At 55.3% G+C, this 23,418-nt stretch overlaps 13 protein-coding genes across 13 annotated transcripts; 5 read left to right on the plus strand and 8 right to left on the minus strand.

Annotated features, from left to right (window-relative positions):
• Nucleotides 1–740: 740 nt before the first annotated feature.
• Nucleotides 741–1,055, minus strand: BGZ61DRAFT_458589 (uncharacterized protein; the record flags this gene model as incomplete). Its single annotated transcript, XM_046246781.1, has 1 exon — nt 741–1,055. A coding segment is annotated over exon 1 (238 nt), but the record flags the coding sequence as incomplete, so codon positions are not given.
• A 203-nt stretch (nt 1,056–1,258) lies between these two features.
• On the plus strand, nt 1,259–1,501 carry BGZ61DRAFT_101582 (uncharacterized protein). Its single transcript, XM_046236829.1, has one exon. It carries the CDS (start codon nt 1,317–1,319, stop codon nt 1,467–1,469), a length of 153 nt encoding a protein of 50 aa, XP_046099532.1. The 5' UTR covers nt 1,259–1,316; the 3' UTR covers nt 1,470–1,501.
• A 299-nt stretch (nt 1,502–1,800) lies between these two features.
• On the plus strand, nt 1,801–2,759 carry BGZ61DRAFT_497182 (Translin; the record flags this gene model as incomplete). Its single annotated transcript, XM_046251118.1, has 4 exons — nt 1,801–1,975; nt 2,049–2,145; nt 2,215–2,360; nt 2,428–2,759. 4 exons carry the CDS (start codon nt 1,801–1,803, stop codon nt 2,757–2,759), a joined length of 750 nt encoding a protein of 249 aa, XP_046099533.1.
• Nucleotides 2,760–3,156: 397 nt separating this feature from the next.
• On the minus strand, nt 3,157–7,533 carry BGZ61DRAFT_497183 (uncharacterized protein; the record flags this gene model as incomplete). The annotated part of the gene is made up of 2 exons (XM_046251119.1): nt 3,157–5,844; nt 5,899–7,533. The coding sequence occupies 2 exons, from the start codon at nt 7,531–7,533 to the stop codon at nt 3,157–3,159; spliced, it is 4,323 nt and encodes a 1,440-aa protein (XP_046099534.1).
• Nucleotides 7,534–7,812: 279 nt separating this feature from the next.
• BGZ61DRAFT_101599 (uncharacterized protein) lies at nt 7,813–8,792 on the minus strand. Its single transcript, XM_046236830.1, has 2 exons — nt 7,876–8,792; nt 7,813–7,819 (listed from the first exon to the last, which is right to left on the minus strand). The coding sequence occupies exon 1, from the start codon at nt 8,624–8,626 to the stop codon at nt 7,973–7,975; it is 654 nt and encodes a 217-aa protein (XP_046099535.1). The 5' UTR covers nt 8,627–8,792; the 3' UTR covers nt 7,813–7,819; nt 7,876–7,972.
• Nucleotides 8,793–9,481: 689 nt separating this feature from the next.
• BGZ61DRAFT_591526 (sec1 protein) lies at nt 9,482–12,361 on the plus strand. Its single transcript, XM_046256686.1, has 5 exons — nt 9,482–9,809; nt 9,861–10,077; nt 10,133–10,518; nt 10,569–11,409; nt 11,460–12,361. Exons 1-5 carry the CDS (start codon nt 9,770–9,772, stop codon nt 12,094–12,096), a joined length of 2,121 nt encoding a protein of 706 aa, XP_046099536.1. The 5' UTR covers nt 9,482–9,769; the 3' UTR covers nt 12,097–12,361.
• Nucleotides 12,362–12,779: 418 nt separating this feature from the next.
• On the plus strand, nt 12,780–13,855 carry BGZ61DRAFT_497185 (IEC3 subunit of the Ino80 complex, chromatin re-modelling-domain-containing protein; the record flags this gene model as incomplete). The annotated part of the gene is made up of 2 exons (XM_046251120.1): nt 12,780–12,964; nt 13,027–13,855. 2 exons carry the CDS (start codon nt 12,780–12,782, stop codon nt 13,853–13,855), a joined length of 1,014 nt encoding a protein of 337 aa, XP_046099537.1.
• A 707-nt stretch (nt 13,856–14,562) lies between these two features.
• Nucleotides 14,563–16,909, minus strand: BGZ61DRAFT_101650 (uncharacterized protein). Its single transcript, XM_046236831.1, has 3 exons — nt 16,179–16,909; nt 15,482–16,018; nt 14,563–15,385 (listed from the first exon to the last, which is right to left on the minus strand). The coding sequence occupies exons 1-3, from the start codon at nt 16,582–16,584 to the stop codon at nt 14,961–14,963; spliced, it is 1,368 nt and encodes a 455-aa protein (XP_046099538.1). The 5' UTR covers nt 16,585–16,909; the 3' UTR covers nt 14,563–14,960.
• Nucleotides 16,322–17,301, minus strand: BGZ61DRAFT_101682 (uncharacterized protein). Its single transcript, XM_046236832.1, has one exon. It carries the CDS (start codon nt 17,148–17,150, stop codon nt 16,620–16,622), a length of 531 nt encoding a protein of 176 aa, XP_046099539.1. The 5' UTR covers nt 17,151–17,301; the 3' UTR covers nt 16,322–16,619.
• Nucleotides 17,302–17,681: 380 nt separating this feature from the next.
• On the minus strand, nt 17,682–18,289 carry BGZ61DRAFT_482245 (uncharacterized protein; the record flags this gene model as incomplete). The annotated part of the gene is made up of 2 exons (XM_046249373.1): nt 17,682–17,877; nt 17,997–18,289. 2 exons carry the CDS (start codon nt 18,287–18,289, stop codon nt 17,682–17,684), a joined length of 489 nt encoding a protein of 162 aa, XP_046099540.1.
• A 558-nt stretch (nt 18,290–18,847) lies between these two features.
• BGZ61DRAFT_458598 (gcn5-related n-acetyltransferase) lies at nt 18,848–19,912 on the minus strand. The gene has a single exon (XM_046246782.1). It carries the CDS (start codon nt 19,523–19,525, stop codon nt 18,902–18,904), a length of 624 nt encoding a protein of 207 aa, XP_046099541.1. The 5' UTR covers nt 19,526–19,912; the 3' UTR covers nt 18,848–18,901.
• Nucleotides 19,913–19,982: 70 nt separating this feature from the next.
• Nucleotides 19,983–22,084, minus strand: BGZ61DRAFT_427579 (uncharacterized protein). The gene is made up of 3 exons (XM_046243708.1): nt 21,923–22,084; nt 21,328–21,867; nt 19,983–21,273 (listed from the first exon to the last, which is right to left on the minus strand). The coding sequence occupies exons 1-3, from the start codon at nt 21,977–21,979 to the stop codon at nt 20,170–20,172; spliced, it is 1,701 nt and encodes a 566-aa protein (XP_046099542.1). The 5' UTR covers nt 21,980–22,084; the 3' UTR covers nt 19,983–20,169.
• An 847-nt stretch (nt 22,085–22,931) lies between these two features.
• Nucleotides 22,932–23,145, plus strand: BGZ61DRAFT_458600 (uncharacterized protein). The gene has a single exon (XM_046246783.1). It carries the CDS (start codon nt 22,949–22,951, stop codon nt 23,135–23,137), a length of 189 nt encoding a protein of 62 aa, XP_046099543.1. The 5' UTR covers nt 22,932–22,948; the 3' UTR covers nt 23,138–23,145.
• The last annotated feature ends 273 nt before the right edge of the window (nt 23,146–23,418 follow it).

The raw sequence follows: 23,418 nt of genomic DNA on the forward strand, positions 1-23,418 counted from the left end.
CGCTCACCCTGTAGCGCTGCAAATGATGGTTCACTTGTTGGTTCAATCGCGCAACATCGCTAGGAAGACGACTGAAACTATGCAAAGGGCATCAATTTCAGGGCTCAGTCCGTTGTCAAATGTCTCTTTTCCCTTTCATTACGTGTTGGTGCTGTGACCTGCAGTTGAGTGGTCCGCAGTTGGGATGGTAACTTGCAAGTGGGGAGCATTTCCAACACGCACCCAAAGAAGAGGATCGACATCTATCGGGACAAAAGAAAAGTTTCGGAAGGCAAATGTCGAGGCACCCAGTCATCGGGGTGCCTTGGTTAGCCAAATTTTTGCTCGCTGTGCTGGAATGGAGTTAACATATTTAGGTGCATAGAAAAGCGTGAGGGTGATTCTTGAGCCTTGCGGTTCGCACAGGAACAAGTCCCTTCCCCTCATAAATGAATGAAGAATGTCATTTCCAACTACTGCATTATGTGAGTTGTTGATAATTATCTTGAGGGATCGGGCCATGTACTCATGCGTGCGAATAGCGGTTCTCGGACTTTAGCCATCCCGGGTTGAGTGTGCAAATGAGTACCCTTCAGCTTTATGTGCAAAAACTTCACTGCGTAAGTTATCTCTCTGCAAGCCCGATTTCATTGGGAATTATGTAGACACTGGCGTCTCTTTGTTCACGGTGTCACAAAGTATGCAACACTGACGGCAGTGGGCCATTTTTTGTGTACAGAACTTGCACAACGAACACTGCTCTTTAATGCTATGCTAACGACGCCGACACCCAACATCCGCATTCATGGATAAAGTGAACGGTCTGAAGTAGAACAATGTACAGATGCTGTAGCATCGTAGACCGCTTCGGTGCAGGTCCAAATCGGTGCAAGTCCATGTGTCTCAGTGGAGAAGAGTGCGCAAGTGAAGTCATCGCCGTCAACTTGACCCAATCAGAAAGCACGGCAAGTGCTGCCCTGCAAATTAGCAATGGAGTCTTCAAAGCAAGCATCGCCAATGGCAAGAGCACTAGCCGGTCCAACCTCTCGCTTTTGCCTCATCGCCGCTGCATTTGCCTGAGTTGTCGGTGAGTGGTCCACACCGGCCGGTGGAGACTCTTCAGTGGCAGGCAGCACCCTCAGCCGCAGGAACGCGTCTCCCCATTGGCCAGATTCTGCCAGGCAGGCAATCACCGACTACGCTCACCGCCCAGAGATTCTGTATAAAAATCTCGAGTGCCCGGCAGCTTTTGGACTTTTTTTCCTTTCTCCTTAGCTCTCTTTGCCTTTTGGCTTAGATCAAGTGTAGTATCTGTTCTTTTCAGTTTAATCTCTGAAATGTCTCTAAGGAGACAAATCTTGATTATTCCTATTTTTGGTTCTCGGGAGGTTTCCTCTGTGCTTGCACATGATTCCACTCACTGTGTCCCTGGTATTACACTGCCTCCAGGTGACGCGAACTACACTTTGGGCTCTCATTTTCATTGTTGATCCGGGCTTGCCTGGGGAGCGAAGAAGATGATTTGGTGGTGTTGGTAGTTGTGCGGTCCTGGTGAAGTCGTAGTTTTGCGTGACTCGGGAATTAGGCGTAGCGCTGTGAAGCCGTGAGACTGCCGTGAAGAAGAAAAACTGCTCTCCAAGTCGGTGACATTCCTTGCATCCTGCTTGCCAGCGTAGAGACGAGTTATTGATCATACATCTTCCGCTTCCATCTGCTGTCATCTCTCCAGCTCATTCTCGCACAAACTAAACTGCCGCCCTGAATTTTCACTTCCATTACGCACCCATCCGCAGAGCCTCAACACCACCACAAACCGCCATCATGTCCGCCGACACGCCCCTCCTCGACCCCGCCATCTTCGCCCACCTCAAGGACAAGCTCGAGGAAGAGACCCAGGTCCGCGACACCCTCACCCAGATCGTCCAGCGCCTCGAGCGCGCCGTCGCCGCCACACAGGGCCTGCTGTCGCGCGTCCACTCCACACCCCGCGCCCGCTGTGAGTTTTTGCCCCTGCTCTGACTGCACGCTGTGTGAGGGAACCTGCGGCTGATGTAGCATGTCTGTTCTAGTCCCCGCCCTCGTGGCTCAGCTTGAGGAGGCTATCAAGGAGGAGGTGACCATTGTGGGCGAGCTCAATGGTGTAGCCAGCCAGCAACCTTACTACAAGTAGGTTTCTCCCAGGCTTCCTTGCTTCACGGCGGGTGACGCCGTCCATACTAATCATCCTCATTATAGGTACAACTCCAAGTGGGCGAGATCCGTCCAGAATGCCATTGGCACCGTCATCTACTGCGGCTGGCTCGGCGGCCTAGGCAACGACTCCCAGCCTGGCGAGCTTGGCCGCCTGCTGACCCTCGAGCAAGTCGGCGAGATCTTCAACGGTTAGTCACGGCCTCAGCCTCAGCTTCCTCCTTCCAGTCATCTTCGTGCCTAACCCAATTTCTCCAGTCCCCACCAACCTCAAGGACCGCGATGCCTTCCACCTCACCATCGAGGAGTACCTTCTCTCCCTGACGGACCTCACCTCAGAGCTCGCCCGCCTGGCCACCAACGCCGTCACCCACGGCGACTTCGAGCTGCCACTCACCATTAGCGCCTTCATCAAGGACTTGTTTGCGGGCTTCCAGCTGCTTAACCTTAAGAACGACATCTTGCGGAAGCGTGCTGATGCTGTCAAGTACGACGTCAAGAGAGTTGAGGACGTGGTCTACGACCTCAGCCTGCGAGGGCTGATCAAGAGGCCTGGTGAGGGTGATACTGAGATGGCTGCTGCAGAGTAGGAATAAATCCAATGGGGCTTTTGGTACATAATCACCAAGCCCAATACCAGGGCGCGTTTTAAATAAGAGCTCCACGAAGCATCAGATCTTGTCCACAACTTTAGTCATGAAGGGTAAAAAAATTGCATCCACCTTTTAGGCAAGGGGATGATAGTTATATGCAACGGAAAGATGAAATTGTCTAGCTTGTGTGTTTGTTGGCGCATTATTAAACGCCATCTGTGGTTAACATCTCTTCCAAATCCCGACACCCCCGCCGATGATAATGATGTTTTTACAGTAATATACAACCGCCTATCCACTGCCCATTCCTCCCTTTCGGCTGTTCCTCGAGGCAAAAACGTAACCATGGCCAAATCCTGTTGGCGTCCTGAACCTGATACCGCAATTATCCCCCTCAATCGTGTCTGAAAGTGCATTTGTCTCCTCTAGCACATTTGCCCTGCTGCCAGAAAGTGCATGGCTTGGTTCCTATGAGCGCCTTATTGGCCGGTTTGTGAGGTGGGAGAGTCCCCCTCTTTTTGCGGGCATCCCTTCCATCGCGTTGCTCGCCTCGCTGATCCTCGCCACGTTCCCAGTCCCGGTCTCGATCTCCTGCAGGTGGTGGTGGTGGAGGGGCTGCCGGTTGCTGTCCCTGGGCCAGCTGGGTGAGCATCATGTATTGCTGATACGAGGGATCGTTCGGGTTTAGGAAGCCGGCCGGGTTCGAGGCCGGGGTCTGCGTAGGCTGCTGCGAGGGCTGGTTGATGGCGGCCAGGATAGACTGAAGCTGGCTATCGGGAATCTGCGATTGTTGGGCCGATGCTGCCCCAGGCTGCTGCTGTTGACTTGGTTGCTGGCCACCCGTCATCTGCTGTAGCAACGCCATGTATGGCGCGTAAGCCTTCTGTTGTGCCATATAGGCAGCCCACTCCTGGGAATTGCCCGCTGCCTGGCCACCTGTCGCAGCTGCAGCCGCAGCTCCTAGGACATTGCTGGCAGCCTCAGCCCGCGCACGCTCCTCCTCCGCGGCCTTCTGTCTAGAAGCGGCCTCCTTGTTGTATCCGATTTGCCACTCCCGGACCTTCTCCTGGTCATGCATGATCCAGTCGGGGGGCGACGCCGCCGGGAATGCCTTACCAGCCAGAGGTCGAGCCACAAGTTCGACAGCGTTTCCGCATAGATGAACAGATTTATCGGAGTAGTGGAAGGCACGCCACACGTCGGAATGCGATGGATTCGGATCCCGCCAGTTCTTAACCCGCTCGGATCTGAGCAGAGTGAGGACCTGTTCTTCCACGGCCCGACCCAGTATGACCGGGAGGCTGTCGTGTGTCGGACCAGAGCTCTGCTGGGAAGATGCCGATTGCTGGGTAGGAACCTGAGGTGCCGATGGGACTCCCCTGAGTCGGCCCAAAATCGAGTCAAGCTTGTTCGAAGGGTTCTCTTTGGCATCCAAACGCTTAGTCGCTGCGTAAAGAGCCCCATCAACTCCCATCTGTTGCTCATCCCTCCAGCGGAGTTGGATTTCTTGAAACTTGAGGTCATCGCCAGGCAAGTGCTGAGTTTTCCATTCGGCCCCCCCAACCGGTTCAAGTGGTGGCGACTTGGGCGTTGGAGGGATGTCGTCAGGATCCGTGTATATGGCCATGAGCTCTCGTTGCTCTCGGTCCTTGATTCTTTGTTGTTCATCGGTGGTAAAGGTAACCTTTCCACCTCGAGTGACAAAGTTCTTGTTCTGCACCTCTTCCGAGAGGTTCGACAGGTTGATGGCAGTCGGTTCCAGCCAAGGTTGGTAGGGAATGTCGTCGTCATCATCCTCTTCTTCAACATTTGCGCGCTGCTTCAGGACCATACCCTCAGATCGATCATCGCCAGCATCCCGGATCATGTGAACTTCCCTGCCTTCATCTTCCGCCTCTTCCTTCTGGAATATCTTGACCTGAACCAGTTCGGCCTCAGGTTTCCAGCTCACGCGAAGCTTTCGACGAGCTTCCTTTCGAAGTCGCTTCGTCTTTTCCACGGGAGTCTCCGAGGTATCAGGGCTCTTGTCTTCTTTAGGAACGACGACCAGAGGCTCAGCTTTCGGAGCATTGATCGAGTCAAGTAGTGAAGCGATTCCAGACAAAGCGCTAGAGGTAGTCGAGGGAGTCCTAGGCAAAGGCACCTTTGTCTCGGGTTTGGTCGGTGCTTTTACCTCTGCTTTTGACCTGTCGTCGCTTGCGATTTTGACCTCGGCTTTGACCACCTCGGGTTTAGGTACGGACTTCGCCACCGGTCTCATCTTACCAGGCAGGATAGACGTGGCCGCTGCCTTTGCTGCAGTGGTTTTTGAGGCTGATTGGAGTTGAATCTTGGGTTGCGCCAACTTCTTACTAAGAGAATTGCCGCTGGATTCCACCGCGATCTTCTTCACAACTCGGGTGTCAGACTCATCATCCCGGCCTCTCTTCGCCGTAGAGTGATCCGCCGACCCCCTTGTTGCAGCCTTAGCCCGACTAGCTGCCGAGGTGCCCGTGTATCCTGTTGAGGTATCGGGATCGGCCTTTAGGGCCTTCTTAACCTTAGTAGAGATATCACGCACGAGCTCCTTGACCTCTTCGTCACCCTTGTCTGCGAACCTCTTCCGCACTGTCTCAAAATTTGTTGTTTCAGCAATCCTTCTCGTCATAGGGAAATGAGTAAAAAGTTCCAGGACAATCTTTGGTAGCTTTCCGGAGAAATCGCCTGCCTTAATGCACATAATCAAGGCATTCACTAAGCTGAGAACCAACTTCTGGTGGCCGCCCATGTTGTCGATGACAGCATCGTCAGCATGCTCAATCGTGGCATCGAGTGCCCGGTAGAGCATGTCCTTCTTCTGCTCGAACTCCTGCCGAATCTTGGTTATCTCGGCCTCGGGGTCTTTGTCCTTGACGGCTTGGTCAAGTTCCTGCTTCGTACGATTCATGTCGCCACGTAGTTTAATAATGAATTCCCCAGCCTGCTGCACTCGAGTAGCAATCAAGGCCGTGGTTCTCGCTGTGGATTGGTCAATGTGGACAATTCCAGTGACATCCCACGCAGCGGCTCCAGCAAGATCTATAGGGCGAGTTGCAGATCGGATCTTGTACAAGTCAGGCATATGTTCTTCGCTGTGGGTATCTGGGGTCCAACTTACGGGTTTGCTCCGCTCCTCCTCCATCTCCCTCTTCGCTTTCTTCTCCGCCTTGTTCTTTGATGCTTCGTCGGATTTCAGCTGCTCTTTGAAAGCATGAGGATACTCGGTATACTTCGGTCGTCGTTTGCCCAATGCCTTCATAGAGCGGTCGAATTCGTCCAGCATATCTTTAGCTTCGATTCGCCTCTCGTCCAATCCTCCCTTGTCTGGTGAAGGTCGGTATAGACTGGTAAACCTCCCCTGAACTTCACAAGGCAGGCTGTAGCCGAGCTCTGGAACCATGGCCTTTCCGCTTCGCGATGGATGAGCCACTAGAGGAGCAAGCTTATCATAACTTTTCGGGGCTGGAAGCTTCGTACTGGCGTCATACACGAAGTGAGCGAGACCTTTGATTGCAGGTTGCTTCGCCTGCAAAGCCTTGGCGCGCCTGTTGAACTGGGCGATCAACTGCGCATCTTCGGCAGATGGAGTCGGGGCAACCAGAAAATCAACCTCATCCACCCTCCTGGGAGAAGTAGTACCCGGAACAGAACCATAGTCCATGGGCGAGTCGTGTGCCACCGTGGGCTCAGGGGTATGAGTTTCCGAGACAACCTTGGCGGCCGTGCGCTTCCTTTTCTTAGCCGGAGGCTCAGCTACAGCAGGCTGGGAGGCTGGGCTCTCAACATCCACTGGTTGATGTCCCATAATGTACTGTGTACTAGCAGCTGGTGGCGAGGAGCTCGCAGTGAACGGGGCCGATTGCTGATGCACCTGATGGAAGCTCTGGTTCGCGACATTCTGTGCCGGTTGTTGATAGGGAACAGACTTCTGAGTAACGAATTGGGCTTGGGCTTGAGGTTGAGGATATCCTTGCTGTTGCTGAAGGGTTTGTTGGCGAGACTGTTGGTAAGTGTGCTGCGGGTTTGCCTGGACTTGTGTTGTCTGCCCGTTGACGGGGGGAGAGAAGGCGGAAGTCTGGGTGTATGGTTGTTGTTGGTTCGGAACGGGTGAATGCTGAGGCGGTCGGCTGTATCCATGCCCATGGGCAAAGGCGGGAGTCTGCAATCCCTCGAACTGCTGCACCGGAGTATGATTCTGTTGCCTGTTTTGTTGAGGAATCACATGTGGCTGGGCGTATTGCTGGATGGGAGACTCGTAGGATTGCTCGTTCTGCGGGGCGAAGGAGTACTGGAAATTCTGGGAGTGGGTGTGAGAGTGGCTCTGAACCTGGTTCTGGACTTGGTTCATATGCCCCATGGAGTCTCCTAGGTTCATCTTGTCCTGCTGTCCGTACAGATCCGGGTGAATGTCACTGAAGGCAGGATCCAATACGTCCTGAGTGGGTTGGGAGAACTGCTGGTTCAAGGCCAGCGAGTCGTGGCCAGCATGGAAGTTGGATTGACCCGGTGGTGAGCCGTGCAGGCTCCCTGAGAGAAAGGAGTTGCCTGTGGCCGGTGAATCGAAGAAATTGGAGGTAGAGGCATCGTGAGGGTTGATGTGTGAGTAGGCAGCCTGGTCCGCCATGGGCTGGGACCAAGGCTGATGAGGATCAAACTGGCCGTTCTGGCCAGCGAAACCGTAGTTGGGCTGCCATTGGTGCTGGTGCGACTGCTCGTCTGCGCCGCTCTGCCCAGTGTTTGACCACGACTGCATCTTGCGCGATGCTTAAGGTCGCGGCCGCCACGGCAGCGCAACACCAACAATCAACTAACTGCAACGAGTGACTATGAGGCTAATGCATGTTGTCAGCGATCATCGCCATGTACGTGTGTGGATGCGCAAAGGGAACGATGCAGTGACGCGAGGCCAAGTTGGCGCTGAGGGTGTGGTCACCATGAGGCGCCCATGTAGTCCTGTTGGCACGGAGAGGGCGGTGCATCAAGGAGCGGGCGTGGGAAAGTACCTACACTGCTGAGCCACACTGGGGTGAGACTTGATGCTGGGCAACCACAGTTAGCGGGTCAATACCGGCTACCACAGTCACGAGAGACCCACAATGATGATGGCACTAGTCTGCACTAGGCGAGATCGACAGGGATGTTTTATCGAGCTGGGAGGAGCCAATCTGCAAAGACAAATGAGAAAGAAATCATCAGCAAGTTGCACCAGCAGGCGAGTGCATGGAGGAGGGTATGTGTGGATGTGAGAAGTGTTTGTGAACGTGAATGGATGAGTGAGGATGAATGAATGATGTGCGGATTGAAGGCAAAGTCCTGGCAATTGGTTCATGAGTGCTGGAGCGAAATAAGGGAGCCGCCTGAAGGCTCTCCGCCAGGATGCGGGTGGACTTGAACGAGGCCCAGCCATGGTCGGGACAAAGAGAGTCGTAAGAGGGGAGACGACGCGCGACAAAGAATCCAGCGGCCACACAGTTGATGAAGTCGAGAACCAAGATTAATGAGCGAGCTGCATCGTGGACTTTGGCGACGGGAATGCTTCGTCCGTCAGGGCATGCCTGGGATGGTTTTGGTGGAGCCACTGCCGCTGCCACTGTGTTTGCCTCTGGAAGTCTCGATGTCCCCCCATTTAGTCCCTGTTGAGCTGTCGCGGCCATGGCCGACCTGGACAAGTTATGGCGCAAACCCCCTGCACCACGTCCTTCAGCATCTCCTCCCGCCGCTGGATGACGATGATAGCAGGTTGGAGACTCGGGGTGTTTTTTCTTAAACGACACTCGCCCGTGGCATAGAACGAGATCACATCCAGGCCCGCCAACTGCGGGCGCTTCGATGCGTGCTGCGGTCATGCCCAGAGCGTGTGCTGGCAGCCCAGAAGCTTCGACTTCCGGCCACAATACCCTCTCTCCAGCCGCTTTGCAGACATGAGAGGCCTAATCCCCAGAGCGAGTCTCCACGGTAGTCACCAGCTCGCCGTCTTGCAATTTAAAGGCTGCAAGGAATCGGCGTAGCTGGCTCCAGTACTCATAGAGATTTCACAGATACAATGCTGTCGCTTGGATTCATGGTGATGGAGAAAGGGGGGGTGGTTCTGGGGTGATGACGCGACGGGATTGGGAAAGATGATGGATGGGATGGGGATAGAGGTTTGAGCATACCCTTGGACCGTTCAAATCGTTTCCTATGACAGCTTTATCCGTTTTCCTACCGGGGAGACGCAGTCTTTGCCTGTCCCATTTGTATCGCGAGCGAGTCGCTGTTTACACCATCCTCGAGCGCGGCCTGTCGGGGGAGGAAAGCAATCACAAGGGCGGCAGGCTGGTGTACGGTCAGGTCGAGCGCAAGCGCGGGATCTGGGGATCCCTGGGCGCCACCAGTATCTACCGGCGCAGTTCTTCGGGTGTCTTCTGGGCAGCTCCGACGCTGCGATCTCTTTCGACTGCGACTGTGACTGCTGCTGATGGTGGCGACGGATGGTTGTTGATGAAGTGTCGTCGAGAGTTGGAAAAAGTCGTCCCTTGCTTCGCGACGGGGGCTGGACGTGCAAACGATGGCCCCATATGTCAGGCACTCAGCTCCTCAACGTCAGGCACTGCCCCGCCATGACCACTCTCCACTCGGCCACTACTGGCTGCCCACTGTGTCCACTGCCGTTCCTGCTATCCTACCCAATCGCCGGCGCTTGAATCGGTCCGTGCTTGCAACGCAGCTTATCCTCATGGGGGAGCTTTCAGCATACTACGTAGTCGCGCAAGCAACCTTGGTATCGTGGCCTCAAGTCGAAACCAAGCCAACATTCTCTTGACCTGGGGCCGATCTCGAAGCTGCCGGGCTCGCATCGCTCCTTTCCGTCGGATCCGACTTTCTACTCCGCCCAGTTTGCGCAGTCTGCCGAGCCAGCGCCATCTTGAGCTGGGTGGCACTTCGTCCGGTAGAACGGCCCATCCCACCGCATCGCATTCGCTCCCAGACCACCGACGTCATCTACCACAATGGCGACCAAGGGGAACTCCCTGCGGGATCGCCAAATAGGTATTTGAATCACTGATGCTTCGCCAGTCTCCGTATTGACCGCCCAACCAGCTTCCCTCCGAAAGATCCTCAACCTCAACGAGACGGTCGAGTCCAACGAAACCGACGAAGCTCACGCCAATGGCCTCCTCGCTCCGGTTGCGCCCATCCTCGACGCCGAGGGCAATCCCATCTGGAAGATCCTGGTCTTTGACGACCTTGGCCGAGATGTAATCAGCAGCGTCATGCGCGTCAGTGACTTGCGCGCAATGGGAGTGACGATGCACATGTCAGTCGAGCCAACCTTGCCGTCACCCCGCCCACTCTAACTTATGCCACGATAGGCACCTTGCAGCTGCAAGATATCCGATCCCCGACGTTCCAGTCATCTATTTCCTCGAGCCGACCGCCCAGAACCTCCAGCATATCACCACCGATTTGCAAAAGGGACTCTACTCCCCCGCCTACATCAACTTCCTCTCGTCCCTCCCCCGCGTCCTCCTCGAAGATTTTGCGACACAAACAGCCAATGCAGGCACCTCTGATCAAATTGCGCAGCTTTTTGATCAATATCTCAACTTCACTGTTGCCGAACCGGATCTGTTCAGTTTGGGGATGCAACAAGAGCACACTTACTGGGCTCTGAACAGCGCAACAACCAGCGATGCTGAGCTTGATCGAGTAGTGGACAGGATAGTGAGCGGTCTCTTCAGTGTCATTGTCACTATGGGTAAGCCCCTGTTCCTCAGTGTCATTCTATGGGATCTAACACCTCAGCAGGAGTCATCCCGATCATCCGATGCCCCAAGGGCGCCGCTGCGGAGATGGTGACCGCACGACTTGATCGCAAGCTTCGAGATCATATCCTCAACTCCAAAGAAAACCTCTTTTCCGCCCCTCGACCGACCGCCTCAGCTGGCACTCCCTCCTCACGACCAGTCCTCATTCTCCTTGACCGAAACGTCGACTTGATACCCATGCTGTCGCATTCTTGGACATACCAATCTCTTGTCCACGATGTACTCAACATGAAACTCAACAGGATCACGATCGAGAGCCCTGCGGAAGAAGGGGCCCCTGGACAGGGAAAGACGAAGAAGTCGTATGACCTGAATGCCACCGACTTCTTCTGGAACAAGAACGCCGGCGTTCCATTCCCTCAGGTCGCGGAGGATATCGATGCTGAGCTCACCAAATACAAGGAGGACACTTCCTCAATTACCAACAAGACGGGTGTTGCGAGCTTGGAGGATCTGCAAGACACCGGCGCCAGCGCCCAGCATCTCAAGGCGGCGATAGGATTACTTCCTGAGATGAGAGAGCGCAAGGGCGTTCTGGACATGCATATGAACATCCTGGCTGCTTTGTTGACAGGTATCAAAGACCGCCAGCTTGATAACTACTTCCAACTTGAGGAGAACGTCGCCAAGCAGACCAAGGCTCAAATCATGGAGATAATCAAGGATGAGAACAAGGGAACCGAGCCTGTCGACAAGCTGCGGCTCTTCATCATCTGGTTCCTGAGCACAGAGCAGGAGTTCAGCCGAGCCGACTTTGAGAGCTTTGAGAAAGCTCTCGCTGAGGCGAATGTGGACGTATCTTGTCTATCCTACGTTCGACAGTAAGTGATTCCGTGTCAATACATACCAACTGTCAACTAATAATAAATAGGGTTCGTGCGACGACAAAGATGACCCAGCTGGCCACTATCAATAGCAGCAGCAACACGGGCCAACAAGCGCAGACATCTGATCTCTTTGGACGATTCTCCTCCATGTCCTCTCGCCTCACAGACCGCCTCAAGGAGTCCGGCGTCCCCACCGGCCTCTCATCCAACTTTGAATCCCTCATTAGTGGTGTCAAGAACTTCCTCCCCGCCGACCGCGATCTCACAGTCACCAAGATTGTCGAATCCATCATGGATCCTTCCGCGGCCTCCTCCTCCGCGATCGCTAAGACAGAGCATTACCTCTACTACGACCCGCGATCCGCCAACGCTCGTGGCACCATGCCGCCGCCCAGCGCCATGCGTTCTGGAGCAAGCTCCGCGCCTGGTGGCATGCCTGGTTCGCAAGTGCCAGGTCAGACTGCCAGCTTTGGGCAGCGACGACAAGGCTTCAGCGAGGCGGTGGTCTTCACCGTGGGTGGTGGAAGCATGGACGAGTACGGCAACTTGCAGGAGTGGGTTAACAGAACAGGAGGAGATAGGGCGAAGAAGAGGGTGGTGTACGGCAGCACAGAGATGGTGAATGCGGTGGAGTTCATCTCAGAGGAGCTGGAAAGGCTAGGAAAGGAGGTTTCGTCGTAATGACGATATTGTTAGTGAATAGAGTAATGAAAATCACGGGAGGAGTTGGTTTAGTACCATGGTTACGAAGACCCAGTTGGTTGGAATGTTAAATTGTCCGTCCCTGTGCACAACTGTCCCCCTTTCCTTAAGGTGTGATGGCGCAATTTTGTCTGTACTTTTTAACTGACGGTAGAGCAATTCACACAATTTAACATCATGGGAGTCTCGGGAAAGCAAAAGGAATCTTACGAAAATACGAGACAGTTCATAATCTCTATCAATCCGTCACTTTTGTAACAACACATGTTGAATGATCGTACGTTGTAGGGTAGGTGATGCTAGCCGGAACTGGGATGATCCGATGCCGGCTGGCTGTGGACGTGTCTCGAGCGCCCACCAACAACACACAGCCTTGCGGCGACGGGGCTGCCAGTGGGCATCAAGCTACGTACCGCGGACGGCAGGTGCGACAAGGCGCCCCCGGAAAACCATCTTCTGCAAACCTCGTTCCTTACTCATTGCTTCTCCCAACGCTCCGCGCATCACCAACTCGAGTCTCTCATTGCACATCTACGCGTCAAGCGCCATCCCGAATCGATTTCCTTTTCTCGGATGCTCGGCTTTCGCCTTGCTCATCGCGTTTTGTCGACTCCCTACCGTTCCGTCGCCTCACCCGTCCACCAACCCGTGCGTCCCTGACCATGGACGACTCCCCCGTCAAGACCGAGGGCGGCGCCGCCCGACACCGCGCCGGCTACAAGTCGTGGAAGAAGAAGTATCGCAAGATGCGCATCGTCTTCGACCAGAAGATGCACGATGGCGAGGAGCTGCACAAGCAGGAGGCTAAGGCGGCTGCGCTCGTCAAGCGCCTGGCCGTGGAGAACGAGTACGTCCCTTGGGCCCAATCCATGCACCCTTGTGCGCGCCAATCCTAACATACTTCCGCAGCCGGCTCCTGGACATCCTCCTGGAGGTCAACAATTCCCCCCAGATCCCCCCCGAGAAGCAGATTGACCTCTCGCTGGAACCTTCCTCAGACTCAACGGCAACAATCCTGCCGCTGGATCGAGATCGCGCGACCCGGAAGAACGAGGCCGCCAAGAAGCTCGAGGACCTTCTCAGCAACGTCCCGCACTCATCATACAACCACGCCAAGGAGGCCCTCCCTGCGATAGTCGACGACTTGAAGGCGCCCGAGGGTGAATCACACCCAGCCGACTTCCTCTCTGCAGACGACGTCGACAATTACATCTACGAAGTCGACACTGGCATCGATCCCGAAACTCACATTCCTACTCTCGCACCTAATGCTCATCCTAACACCCATCAACCGCCACACCCCAACCTCAAGAACCCAACCAGCGTCACCAACTGGCTGCGGAAGCACGCCCCAAAGATCTTCCTCCAGGATGGAGAATCCCACGCTGACGCAGAGGACGGCGAGGGTGGCCACACCGGCGGCCGCAAGACGCGCGGTGGCAGGGGAGAGCGTGGTGGCCGCGCCAGCACAAGAGGCAAGCGAGGGAGCGCCGCAGCCAGAGCATCAGCAGCGGCAGACCGCGAGCGTGGCGATTGGGACGCCAGCATGGACGATGATGCAGACTTTGGAGCCACGCCCGTAGGCAGAGGAAAGCGCAAGAGAGACGACGACGGAGGCTACAAGCCCCGTGGCTCCTCAACCCGGCCAACCAAGAAGAAGCGGAAGAGCGAAGTTGATGGAACTCCCAGCGTGCGCAAGTCTAAGAAGGAAGCCGCTGCTGCAGCCCGCGATGACTAGCACCATTATCTACTCTGACTCTTAAAACGAGGGATGGAAATCGACGGCTGTCGAAACCTGTGACTCTCACTTGATCTCGATGGCGCCGGAACATGTCCGTACATCCCTACACACATGAATCCACAAAACACGGGTGGATCTCCGGCCGCCCGGGACACCTTACGTCGGGACATGTCGGGGGAGGATCCTCGGGTCTACGGGGGGCACACTCTATGCGGAGGCAGAGGGCTTCACCCAACTAACCATTGCCACGGGCGGACACGTGCCATTGAGCCGAGGCATTACTGTATTTTGTAACATTTTTGGTACTGGGGGAGGGGGTAATTCCCAAGGAGGAATGGGAGACCCTGGATGGATGGAGGGAGGGAGGGATGGTTGGGCGAGCGATCTGCGCACAACACAAAAAAAGAGGCGTTCGAGCGGCGCTGGACTTGTACATGTGAACTTTTCTTGAGGATCCAATAGGTTTGCTCATTGTCGAGGCACTACTTTGGCGTTGGTCGTATGACTCCTCTTATGCCGCCCCCTACCTGTACGTGGGCAGGATTGAGCGAGACAGGGAGTAATGAACTCGGCACTTGAAAAACTATATAAAGCTGGACGGAGCAGCCCCATGTTATCTTTATGTACTTTCTTGTCGATACAACAACCAGGTGTCTTCTATCTACAATGCCTGCCTGTCTTATATAAAGACGATGTTGTCTTGCCACCCATATGTCCCCCTGTTCTCTTCTTTCCCACCTCCTTTCTTCCCATAACATGACGATGGAATAATGTGTCCTTTGCCTTGCTTTGCTGCCTGCCTGTTTCTTTCGTTTCTATATTTCATACAGGAAAGTTCTTGCTTGCTTGTTTGTCCTTGACCATGCCAAATCCCAGCAAGGTGGGGAGGCGGGAGGGGGAAGTACGCCCTCCATAGCCAAAGAAGCTGAGGGATGCCATGATATGCTGGCGAGGCAATGCCCAAACGTTGCAACGCCGCTACTTCATGGGATTCATACAGGAACCTGCGTTGTGCGAATGGAGGAGAGAGACGGAGAGAGGAGGGGGTGTCCAGTCGCGGACGGGGTTCAGGTGGACCATCATGGGAGAGTTGTTGAATGATTTACAGCTTCTCCTTGAGGATGTTCTTCATGCGGCGCTCAACAGCGTTGAGGTACTCGGTGGTGGTGACGTAGTCCTCACGGCCAGTCTTTCCACAGGCAAGGGCAAGATCCTTGGTCATGATGCCATCGACATCGACGGTGTCAATGCAGGCCTGCTCAAGGCTCTCGGCAAAGGCAACGACCTCGGGGGTGTCGTCGAGCTTGCCACGCTGGATGAGACCACGGGTCCAGGCGAAGATGGAGGCAATGGGGTTGGTGGAGGTCTCGTTACCCTTCTGGTGCTCACGGTAGTGGCGGGTGACGGTGCCATGGGCAGCCTCAGACTCGAAGGACTTGCCATCGGGGGTGATGAGGACGGAGGTCATGAGACCCAGAGAGCCGAAGCCCTGGGCGACAATGTCGGACTGGACATCACCGTCGTAGTCTGTGGGGAGCGCGTGTTAGTGGATGAGTGGAAGAGACGTCAAGCGACGAAAAGTCAAGTGACGAAGAGTGGAAAGGATGTGGGAGGAGAACTTACTCTTGAGAGCCATGATGTATCCACCGGAGCTCTTCATCATCTGGGCGACCATGTCGTCGATGAGACGGTGCTCGTACCAGATCTTCTTGGCCTCGAAGCCGGCCTTGTACTGGGTGTCATAGAGCTCCTGGAAGATGTCCTTGAAGCGGCCATCGTACTTCTTGAGGATGGTGTTCTTGGTGCTCATGTACAGGGGAAGACCCTTGTCCAAAGCGAGCTTGAAGGAAGCGTGGGCGAAGCCAGTGATGGACTCGTCGGTGTTGTACTGAGTCTGGGCAACACCACCGCCGTTCTTGAACTCGAAGACATCGATCACCTGGGGCTCGCCACCCTCAGGGGTGTAGACCATGGAGAGCTTGCCGTTGCCGGGGAGGACGGCATCCTTGGCGCGGTACTGGTCACCAAAGGCGTGGCGGCCGATGATGATGGGCTTCTTCCAGCCGGGAACGAGACGGGGAATGCGGGGGATGACGATGGGCTCACGGAAGACGGTACCGCCGAGGGCGTTTCGGATGGTGCCGTTGGGGGACAGCCACACTAAGAGAGTCAATGTCAGCAAGGTTTGTTCACAATTGGCTGTTCGTTTCCCCATGTCGTCATATCCATATCATTTCCTCTTCACTTCAAGCCTCATCATGGATGCGGGGTGAGGGCAATGCAACCCAATGGATGACGGGGATGGACGAGGGAAACTCACTCTTCTTCAGCTTGAACTCCTCGACACGAGCCTCATCGGGGGTGATGGTGGCACACTTGACACCGACCTGGTACTTCTTGATGGCCTCGGCGGAGTCAATGGTGACCTGGTCGTCGGTCTGGTCACGGTACTCGAGACCGAGATCATAGTACTTCAGGTCGACATCGAGGTAGGGATAGATGAACTTGTCCTTGATGGATTGCCAGATGATACGGGTCATCTCATCGCCATCGAGCTCAACGATGGGGTTCTTGACCTTGATCTTGGGGATAGTGGTAGCCATGGTGCGGACGGCGAAGGGGGAGACGGTTTGGACGGCTCCGAAGCGGATGGGACGGGCAAAGACAGTACGGCGCAGCGAAGACGACAGGAGAGACCTCGGAGCAGCGAAGGCGATGGCGGGCATGATGGGCGAGAGGAAGAGAGGACGCGGGACGAAAACTAATATAAAGGGACCTTCGGAAAGGGTCCGTTCGGGATCGGGGGGCTAGGACTGGAAGAGTGGGAGCCTGAGAGCCGTGGCAACCGTGGGCAGCAGCCGTGGGAGCAGGAAGGAGCCTGGGAGTGGGATAGACGAACGGGGAAGGCGCGCTGCGGCGGCGGGTCGTGGCTGCGGGGTGGGGGACGGGCAGTCGGAGCAGCGAGGAGTGAGGGGGTGGGTAGAGCTGGATGGACCGAGGAAGTCGCCGGGTAACTCGAGCGCGCGGGAGGCTCTTGCCCTTGCTGGGTGAAAGCTGGTGCGGGTGTTGGCTGGGCGTTGACTGGGGCGTACGGAAGGCGACCGAGGACGACTACCGACTGACGATGCGGGATGCGACGATGCGACGTGCGACAAATAAAGCGCGCGCTCCCCCAATGAAACGAGGTGGATTTGATGCGATGAACCCGGTTGTTGTCGCCGCTTTTTTTTAGGGGCCGACTAAGGAAGAAAGCTGGGGAATCGTCTGTTTCCCTTTTCTGCACTGTCGCCATGCGTCAGCCGCTGCATATGTCACGAGTCGGGGGGGGAAGAGTTCGAGACGGATTGGAGGCTGGGACAAGGCATGGCGTCGCGTGGCAATAGGGCAACAGGGCAATAGACGGGATGCGGCGGAGAGGTGCGGCCGGGCGGTTCTCGTTGGACAGCGGTCCTCCTAGACGCTCGCCGTGGCTGACACCGGATCGACGAGTTTCCGAAATCTCGGGAATTGGGCTTGCGGCTCAAGGATAACAACTTACAGCTTCTTCCGTGGTGGTTTCCGTTCCGAGAACGTCTGAGTTACGAGCGGTATGGGATGCTGAAAACTGATGGTTGCGGTTCCAAAACCTCGGGCGGCAGCAGTTCAAGGGCGAAAAAAAGAGCCTTCAGGATCCGACAACGGACGTCGAGTGGGAATCACGGCGGTTTTCTTTTAGTCCCTGGGGAACCTGGTCGCCGCCGTCGCCTGGCACGCCGAACCCGGCAACAGGGTCTCAGAGCGACAAAAAGGCCAGCCACGGTTTTTTTTTTTCGCTCATCATGTCCTACGGTACTAAGGCAGAGCGGTGGGCCGGGGGGCCAGTGTCTGGGTTTGCTACGACTATGGGGTGACGTCCGGCGTCAGTGTCATGAACTGAAGCGCATCGTGTGCTGATTTCCTGCCGCTGAGGACGCAGATCAGGAGGAGAATCAGGTGGTGGCCTCGTCGTTTGCTTTGGCGGGCAGCCCTGGGCATATAGCCTACTGGCGGGTAAATAATCCAACCCAACCCCTGCGAACTGAATCGTTTACCCCCTCTTCCCAACCATTTCCTGGCTTTCCGAGCCGGGCACGTTTCTTGCCGTTTCTACGACGCTGACCTTCGGGACCTGACCGAGCGGTACCTGGGAACGGCTGTCATGGCGCTGATGAAGGGTGCCTCAGCGCCATCTGCATGCAAGAAGTATGCGCAACGGGTAGCGCTAGCGCCCTGTCGATGCCGCGCTTTGTGGGGGTGGACGGATTGGTTTTTGGGGGCTTGCGTCCCGCGTGGGCTCGGCCATGTCATGACCGAAGGCGCGAAGAAGCCATGAGGGCGGAGGGAGACGTGGTGAGTAGGTGAGGCAGCTGGTGAACTGGTGGAGTTGGCTTGGATTCCAAAAGAGGCAATCATGTCAACGACACCAAATCATCGGCACACAGGTCTCACACCAGCAGCACGCACCGAAACACAGGCTTTTCATGCTTTCCTTCTCCCCCACCGGCACGCAGCTCGCCCGGATGTCCCGCTGCTGCCCCCACCGTACACCGCCCCAGAGCAGCAGAAAACCGCGCTAATCCGGTCCCTCCAGCTCGGCTCCTCCCGATCTCCGTCGCCCGACTCGGAGCTCCGGTCGTGGCCCCGCCCTCCGCGCCGTGATCGGGGCATCTCGCGAGCAAAGTGACTCGCTTTCTTCTCCGAATGAAGCCATTTTCTGCCGAGCCGCGAGGGAAAAACGTTTAATTGGGAAATTGATGCCTGCGCAACTCGTTGGGCCGCTTTTTTGGGGGTTTCTGTCCGGGGCCCTGCGTCGCTGCGACTGTACGCGTGGTTGCGACTCCAAGGTGGTATGTTGGGCATTGGCATATCCGAGGTAATGATTGAGCTTCCCTTTGAGCCGCGCGACCAGGGTCGGGCTGTGGCATGTCCTTGCGCATGACAAATATCTCATTCTGTATAGTTCTTTGAAGGTATTCTGTGTTCCTTGTGCATTTATTAACTATACTCAGCCTTTCAACGCAGGTTCTAAGTCGAGCCCTTTACCGAATATCCGCTGCCCTCTTTCCCATAGCCAGGATGACCCTTCCCCTTCCTTTCCATCATGGCAAGTCCCTCCCCATGTTGAAACTCAACCACCGTCATATCCATAAGCTCCTTATAGAACGGCACGCTCCGTTTCCAGTCAGCAGTGAACAGGATGCTTCTTCTCAGATACGGCATGCCCTCGACGACCTCCTGGACGCATCTGATGAGCCATCTGCCAAGGCCCTTTCCCTGATTCTCGGGGCCGATCCAAACATCAGTCACGTAGAGGAACGTTGTAAAATCCGTCACGCAACGTGCAAGGCCGAGGAAAGTCAGCGCCGACTCGTCGGGGTTGGTTTTGGCCTCTGAAGACGCAGCAGCTGCAGTATCGACGCTCTGCTCTGACCCCACTTTGTAGAGCCCGAAGCATAGGGAACTGTCCAGCATCTCTCTCATGACTTCATCTGGCAAAGAGCTGCCCCAGTAGAAATCTTCACGCGCGAACATCTCATTCAGTGTAGGAACAGGGATCAAGGACGCGTCCGTCGAAATGAAGAACGAGTCCTGGGACCATGTTCGTTTTCGAAGCTCCGAAGAGATGGGACCCATTTTGTTGCACTTCATTGGTTAGTGTCGTTTCTTTACGCTTGAGAGTGCCAGACCTTACAGTATTAGGCTGACCTTGTCTGTGACAATGAGGAATGCTTAGTTGGGCAATCCGGGTTTCTGGTCGCATACACCACTGCCGAACTACATATACTTCATGGTTGCCCTCGATGCACCTGTTTGATGACTCTTTTCTGACTCACGTCCTGTCAAGATGCCATGCTAGTCAAACACGCCCTTGGTATGCAATCGCTTATCAGCGGCCGTAGTCGCGATTAGCTTCGGATGGTTCCTCCGGGGCGTCTGGAAGAATGTCGGAATGAATCTCCGCCTCCGATGTAAGCTGAGAGAGTTCCTGAGAGATGGGATACACTAGCTAGCATCTCTATTGGTCCGTCATTAGCGACATCGACCTTTCGCTTGATAAATTAGGCCCTGTCGTCAATCGTGTTCTTTTGATGTGACGACTCCATTGATTCTATTACCATGTTCTCCAATTGGGTCAGCCAAAGACCTACATGGGTTCACAGTGTTCAGGAATCTTGCCAAACCAACTTGGTCTTCATCGAATTGAAATCTCTGTATTCTGTTGTACACCCAGCCCAGCCCCAAACTGCCATCATGGTATCCCTACACGTGTGCCCATCCCAGTGTTCTTGATTTTATACATCGAAAATCTCTCCCGCCCCCTCTGCGCCTCCCCTGCGGTGCTCCACAATGTCTAGCCTCCATCCCTCCCAGTGCTTGAGCGACCGCTTAATCTCCTTGATCCGCTCGATTCGCTTCTTCGACTCCTCCTCTTGAGCCTTGCGGAATGCATCCTCGTCAAAGTCCATGTCGTCGTCGTCAAGGAACTCGTCATCACCACCCCCGGCAAGGGCATTGAGTCCGCTCGTAATGAATTCGCCAATGCCGCCGGCAGTGGACTTGCGCCTAGCCGGAGAGGTTCCGTGCCCGCTGGTCAGGTCGACATCCTGGAACCCTGGAGTGGACGCCTCCATCTCCCTCCGCTTACCGATCCATTGGCCACTGCGAAGCTCGTGCAAGTCGCTCTCGAGAGCTCGAATCTTCTTTTTGAGTCGAAGACGTTCTTCGTCTTCAAGCTCATCCATTCTTTCGTCATCCAGGCCACCATCCTCGTCTGTCGACTTGCGGCTTCTGAATTTGAGGTTTTCGGTCTCAAGCCTCTCCACATTGGATCGCAACTCTGTGGCATCACGTTCTGCCTTCTCCTTCTCTCTCTTCAGAGCTTGTAGTCGTGAGTCTTGCTCCTTGTGCAATGTCGTGAGGGTTGATGCCTTCTTCTCTAGCGCCTCGACCTTTTTTTCTAGTTCGACCTGGGCGCTCTTGGCTGTCTCAAGCTCAAGCTCCAGCGTCTTGACCTTGGTCTCGGCGCTTGTTCGTTCGCTGCCCTCGCGCACAGCCTTCTCCACTGTCCGGTCGAGGTTACGTTTCAGATCCTGAAGTTCTCGCTGCGCCTTGCCGGCCGCGGCCTCTGCGCGGGCTACCTTATCTTCTAGGGCAGTGATCTGTTCCTTCTCTGACGAGGACCCACTTGCTTGGCGCTCGACTCGTGCCGTGAGCTTCGAGATTTCGATTTCCATGGATTCGATCGTCGCCGATTTTGAGGCCAGCTCGGCTCTCAACTCTGCGGGTGGCGCGGGTACCGAGAGGGATGGTCGGTGGCCATGGCCATGACCTGAGCCGCGCGATACTTGCTGCTGAAGCTGTGAATTCTGTCTCTGGAGGGAGGCAATCTCAGTCTTCTATCATGAGTGTTAGCCAGCCTAAGGCACGTCAGGAATATTGCGGACTCTTACGAGTTTGTCCACCTGACCATTATCCCCACCCTCGGCAGCGGCATCGTCACCATCGGCATCCCGAATGTCTGCCAATTCCTCCTCAGCCTTTTGCCACCTCTTCTCAGAGTCTGAGGCCTCCTTAGCTAGGCGCTTGTTCTCCTTCTCTAAATCCTCGATCTTGGCAACATGCTTCCTGTAGATTTCTGGCGCTGTATCACCGTCGGGGCTAAAAGGCCCGGGGCTGAAAGGGACGGGGGAAGTCGCGCCACCGCTGGGGGTGGAACTGGCGCGGAACGAGGTCGATCTCAGCTTCGATTGCTGTGCGAGAGATGGAGTCGCTGAAGGCGAAAGTTCCCCAGAATCATCCTTGGGAGGTTCCTCGAGCAGGGGTTCGGGCTCCTTCACAGCGGACTCTTCGAGAGCCTCGTCGGCTTTGTCGTCGCTTGGGGGCGCTTCGGGAGTGTCTTCGACAGACTCGGCCGCTGGAATCTCTGCGGCCTCTGGTTTGGCCTTCTTGGATGCGGTACCCTTCTTCTTGTTCTTCTTCATTTGCTCGACCTGTGATACCCTAGGTCAGCTCGTTGCGCGGAGGGAGGGGCAAGGGATGACGAACACGCTTCTTCGCGGCCGCGATTTTCTCCTGGCGCGCCTTTTCTTCAGCGTCCGCCATGATGGGCTAGGTTTGGATAATTGCGCTGTAAAAAGTGTCTGGTGGAGGATGCGGCGCCTTGATGAACGAGAGAGGTGTCACCAAGTGGAGGGTGTTAGATGCGGGCTTGGCGATTGGGAAGCTCCGTCATCAGCCTGAAGCTTAGCTGGCCTGTGCAACACAGTGCGTTATATGGAGAATGCGCACATCGCCACTGTACAACTCCACTTCCATGTCTCGTCCCACTAACAGCGATGCCGTGAGTATCATACCTAAGGCCCTGATCCGCAAAGACCTTAGACCTAAGGTCTAAAGTCTAAGATCTAAGGTCTAAGGTCTCTGCTTAGGTCTACGGTCTTTAGAGATCAGGGCCTTATTACTTGGGCGTTTCTATCTAGGAAGGGTTTTCCTTCGTCAGTAAAATAGGTCTATGCCACTATCCTACTGTTTTATCTGCTGCAAATAGACATGATCTTGATGTCCCCCTTTATGGAGCCCCCTGGAACTTACATACCTACCGACGGCTGTCACGGTGTCTCTCCTCGAGTTCAGCTCTGTGACTCCTAGTCACACCTTTTCACACGGAGCGGTCGCTTGACTGCACAACAAAGACCAAAAATAGGCAAGACCAATATTGTTTCTAGTGATTAGCCTTGTTTCGTCTCGAGTGTCAAGCTTTCTTTGGCTCTTTGGCGCCTCCGCCAAAGCTGCATGTCCCAACTGTAAGTCATTGTGTGACGATGTGTGATGCCGTGCCGACGGGAAGGCAGCTGGACGCAGCTGTCATTCACCCGTGGCTTTTGAGGCAGGCGTCTCCTCCCGGCTCTTAGCTGGCCCTCGCTTTCCCTCGCAACACAGTTTGCTTCTTCCTCTTCCTTCTTCACCATTACTCTATGTTACGTCCTCAGTCGTCACCACGATCTCCTCCACAGATGAACTGGACTGAAGGCGCTCTCGCTCGCCATTCACGTCGCAAGGGCTGGGACAAGGATGTCGCTCGTCAGAAGCAGTACTTTGCAAAGGCGCGCGCTCGCAAGCATGAGGGAGCTTCAAAGAGGAGTCCCCGCGCATCTTCCTTCATCCCCGATTACATTCCACGAAGCCCGCGGACCCAAGATCAGCAACATGTATCGTCTCCCGCCCGGCAGAAACAGATCATCCCCAGAAAACGATTGTTGATCAGTCAACGAGATGGACATCGAGTTGGGACGGCCAGCATCTCTGGCGAGTCTGCTAGTTCAAGCCTTGGGGGGCAGACAGCCGCTTTACTTCAGGCCGGGGAACCACCATCCAAACCAGAGAACCCCGCCATTGATATCGAATCTAAACGACGAAGGCTCCTAGAGAAGAACGATTGGACAGGGGTTAGCTTTCAAAAGCCAATTCTAGTCGACTTTTCCTGGCAGGAATCTGGAAACCGCAGGCCAAGGCCTCTGGACCTCGATTCGAGACCAACCAAA

Source organism: Ilyonectria robusta (genome assembly GCF_021365365.1).
Source record: "Ilyonectria robusta strain PMI_751 chromosome Unknown BGZ61scaffold_21, whole genome shotgun sequence".
NCBI classification, from domain to species: Eukaryota; Fungi; Ascomycota; class Sordariomycetes; order Hypocreales; family Nectriaceae; genus Ilyonectria; species Ilyonectria robusta.

Excerpts from the sequence above, each read along its gene's own strand:
- BGZ61DRAFT_101682 (XM_046236832.1), bottom strand. The coding sequence starts at position 17,150 with ATGGCGACAGTGCAGAAAAGGGAAACAGACGATTCCCCAGCTTTCTTC.
- BGZ61DRAFT_101599 (XM_046236830.1), bottom strand. The coding sequence starts at position 8,626 with ATGACCGCAGCACGCATCGAAGCGCCCGCAGTTGGCGGGCCTGGATGT.
- BGZ61DRAFT_458600 (XM_046246783.1), top strand. The coding sequence starts at position 22,949 with ATGTCGCTCGTCAGAAGCAGTACTTTGCAAAGGCGCGCGCTCGCAAGC.
- BGZ61DRAFT_591526 (XM_046256686.1), top strand. The coding sequence starts at position 9,770 with ATGGCGACCAAGGGGAACTCCCTGCGGGATCGCCAAATAG. Across the intron at positions 9,810-9,860 it reads CCTGCGGGATCGCCAAATAG|CTTCCCTCCGAAAGATCCTC; the intron begins GTATTTGAATCA and ends CCGCCCAACCAG. Across the intron at positions 10,519-10,568 it reads CAGTGTCATTGTCACTATGG|GAGTCATCCCGATCATCCGA; the intron begins GTAAGCCCCTGT and ends ACACCTCAGCAG.
- BGZ61DRAFT_458598 (XM_046246782.1), bottom strand. The coding sequence starts at position 19,525 with ATGAAGTGCAACAAAATGGGTCCCATCTCTTCGGAGCTTCGAAAACGA.
- BGZ61DRAFT_101582 (XM_046236829.1), top strand. The coding sequence starts at position 1,317 with ATGTCTCTAAGGAGACAAATCTTGATTATTCCTATTTTTGGTTCTCGG.
- BGZ61DRAFT_427579 (XM_046243708.1), bottom strand. The coding sequence starts at position 21,979 with ATGGCGGACGCTGAAGAAAAGGCGCGCCAGGAGAAAATCGCGGCCGCG. Across the intron at positions 21,868-21,922 it reads TCGCGGCCGCGAAGAAGCGT|GTCGAGCAAATGAAGAAGAA; the intron begins GTTCGTCATCCC and ends AGGGTATCACAG. Across the intron at positions 21,274-21,327 it reads ATGGTCAGGTGGACAAACTC|AAGACTGAGATTGCCTCCCT; the intron begins GTAAGAGTCCGC and ends CACTCATGATAG.
- BGZ61DRAFT_101650 (XM_046236831.1), bottom strand. The coding sequence starts at position 16,584 with ATGCCCGCCATCGCCTTCGCTGCTCCGAGGTCTCTCCTGTCGTCTTCG. Across the intron at positions 16,019-16,178 it reads GGAGTTCAAGCTGAAGAAGA|TGTGGCTGTCCCCCAACGGC; the intron begins GTGAGTTTCCCT and ends TGACTCTCTTAG. Across the intron at positions 15,386-15,481 it reads ATACATCATGGCTCTCAAGA|ACTACGACGGTGATGTCCAG; the intron begins GTAAGTTCTCCT and ends CGCTCCCCACAG.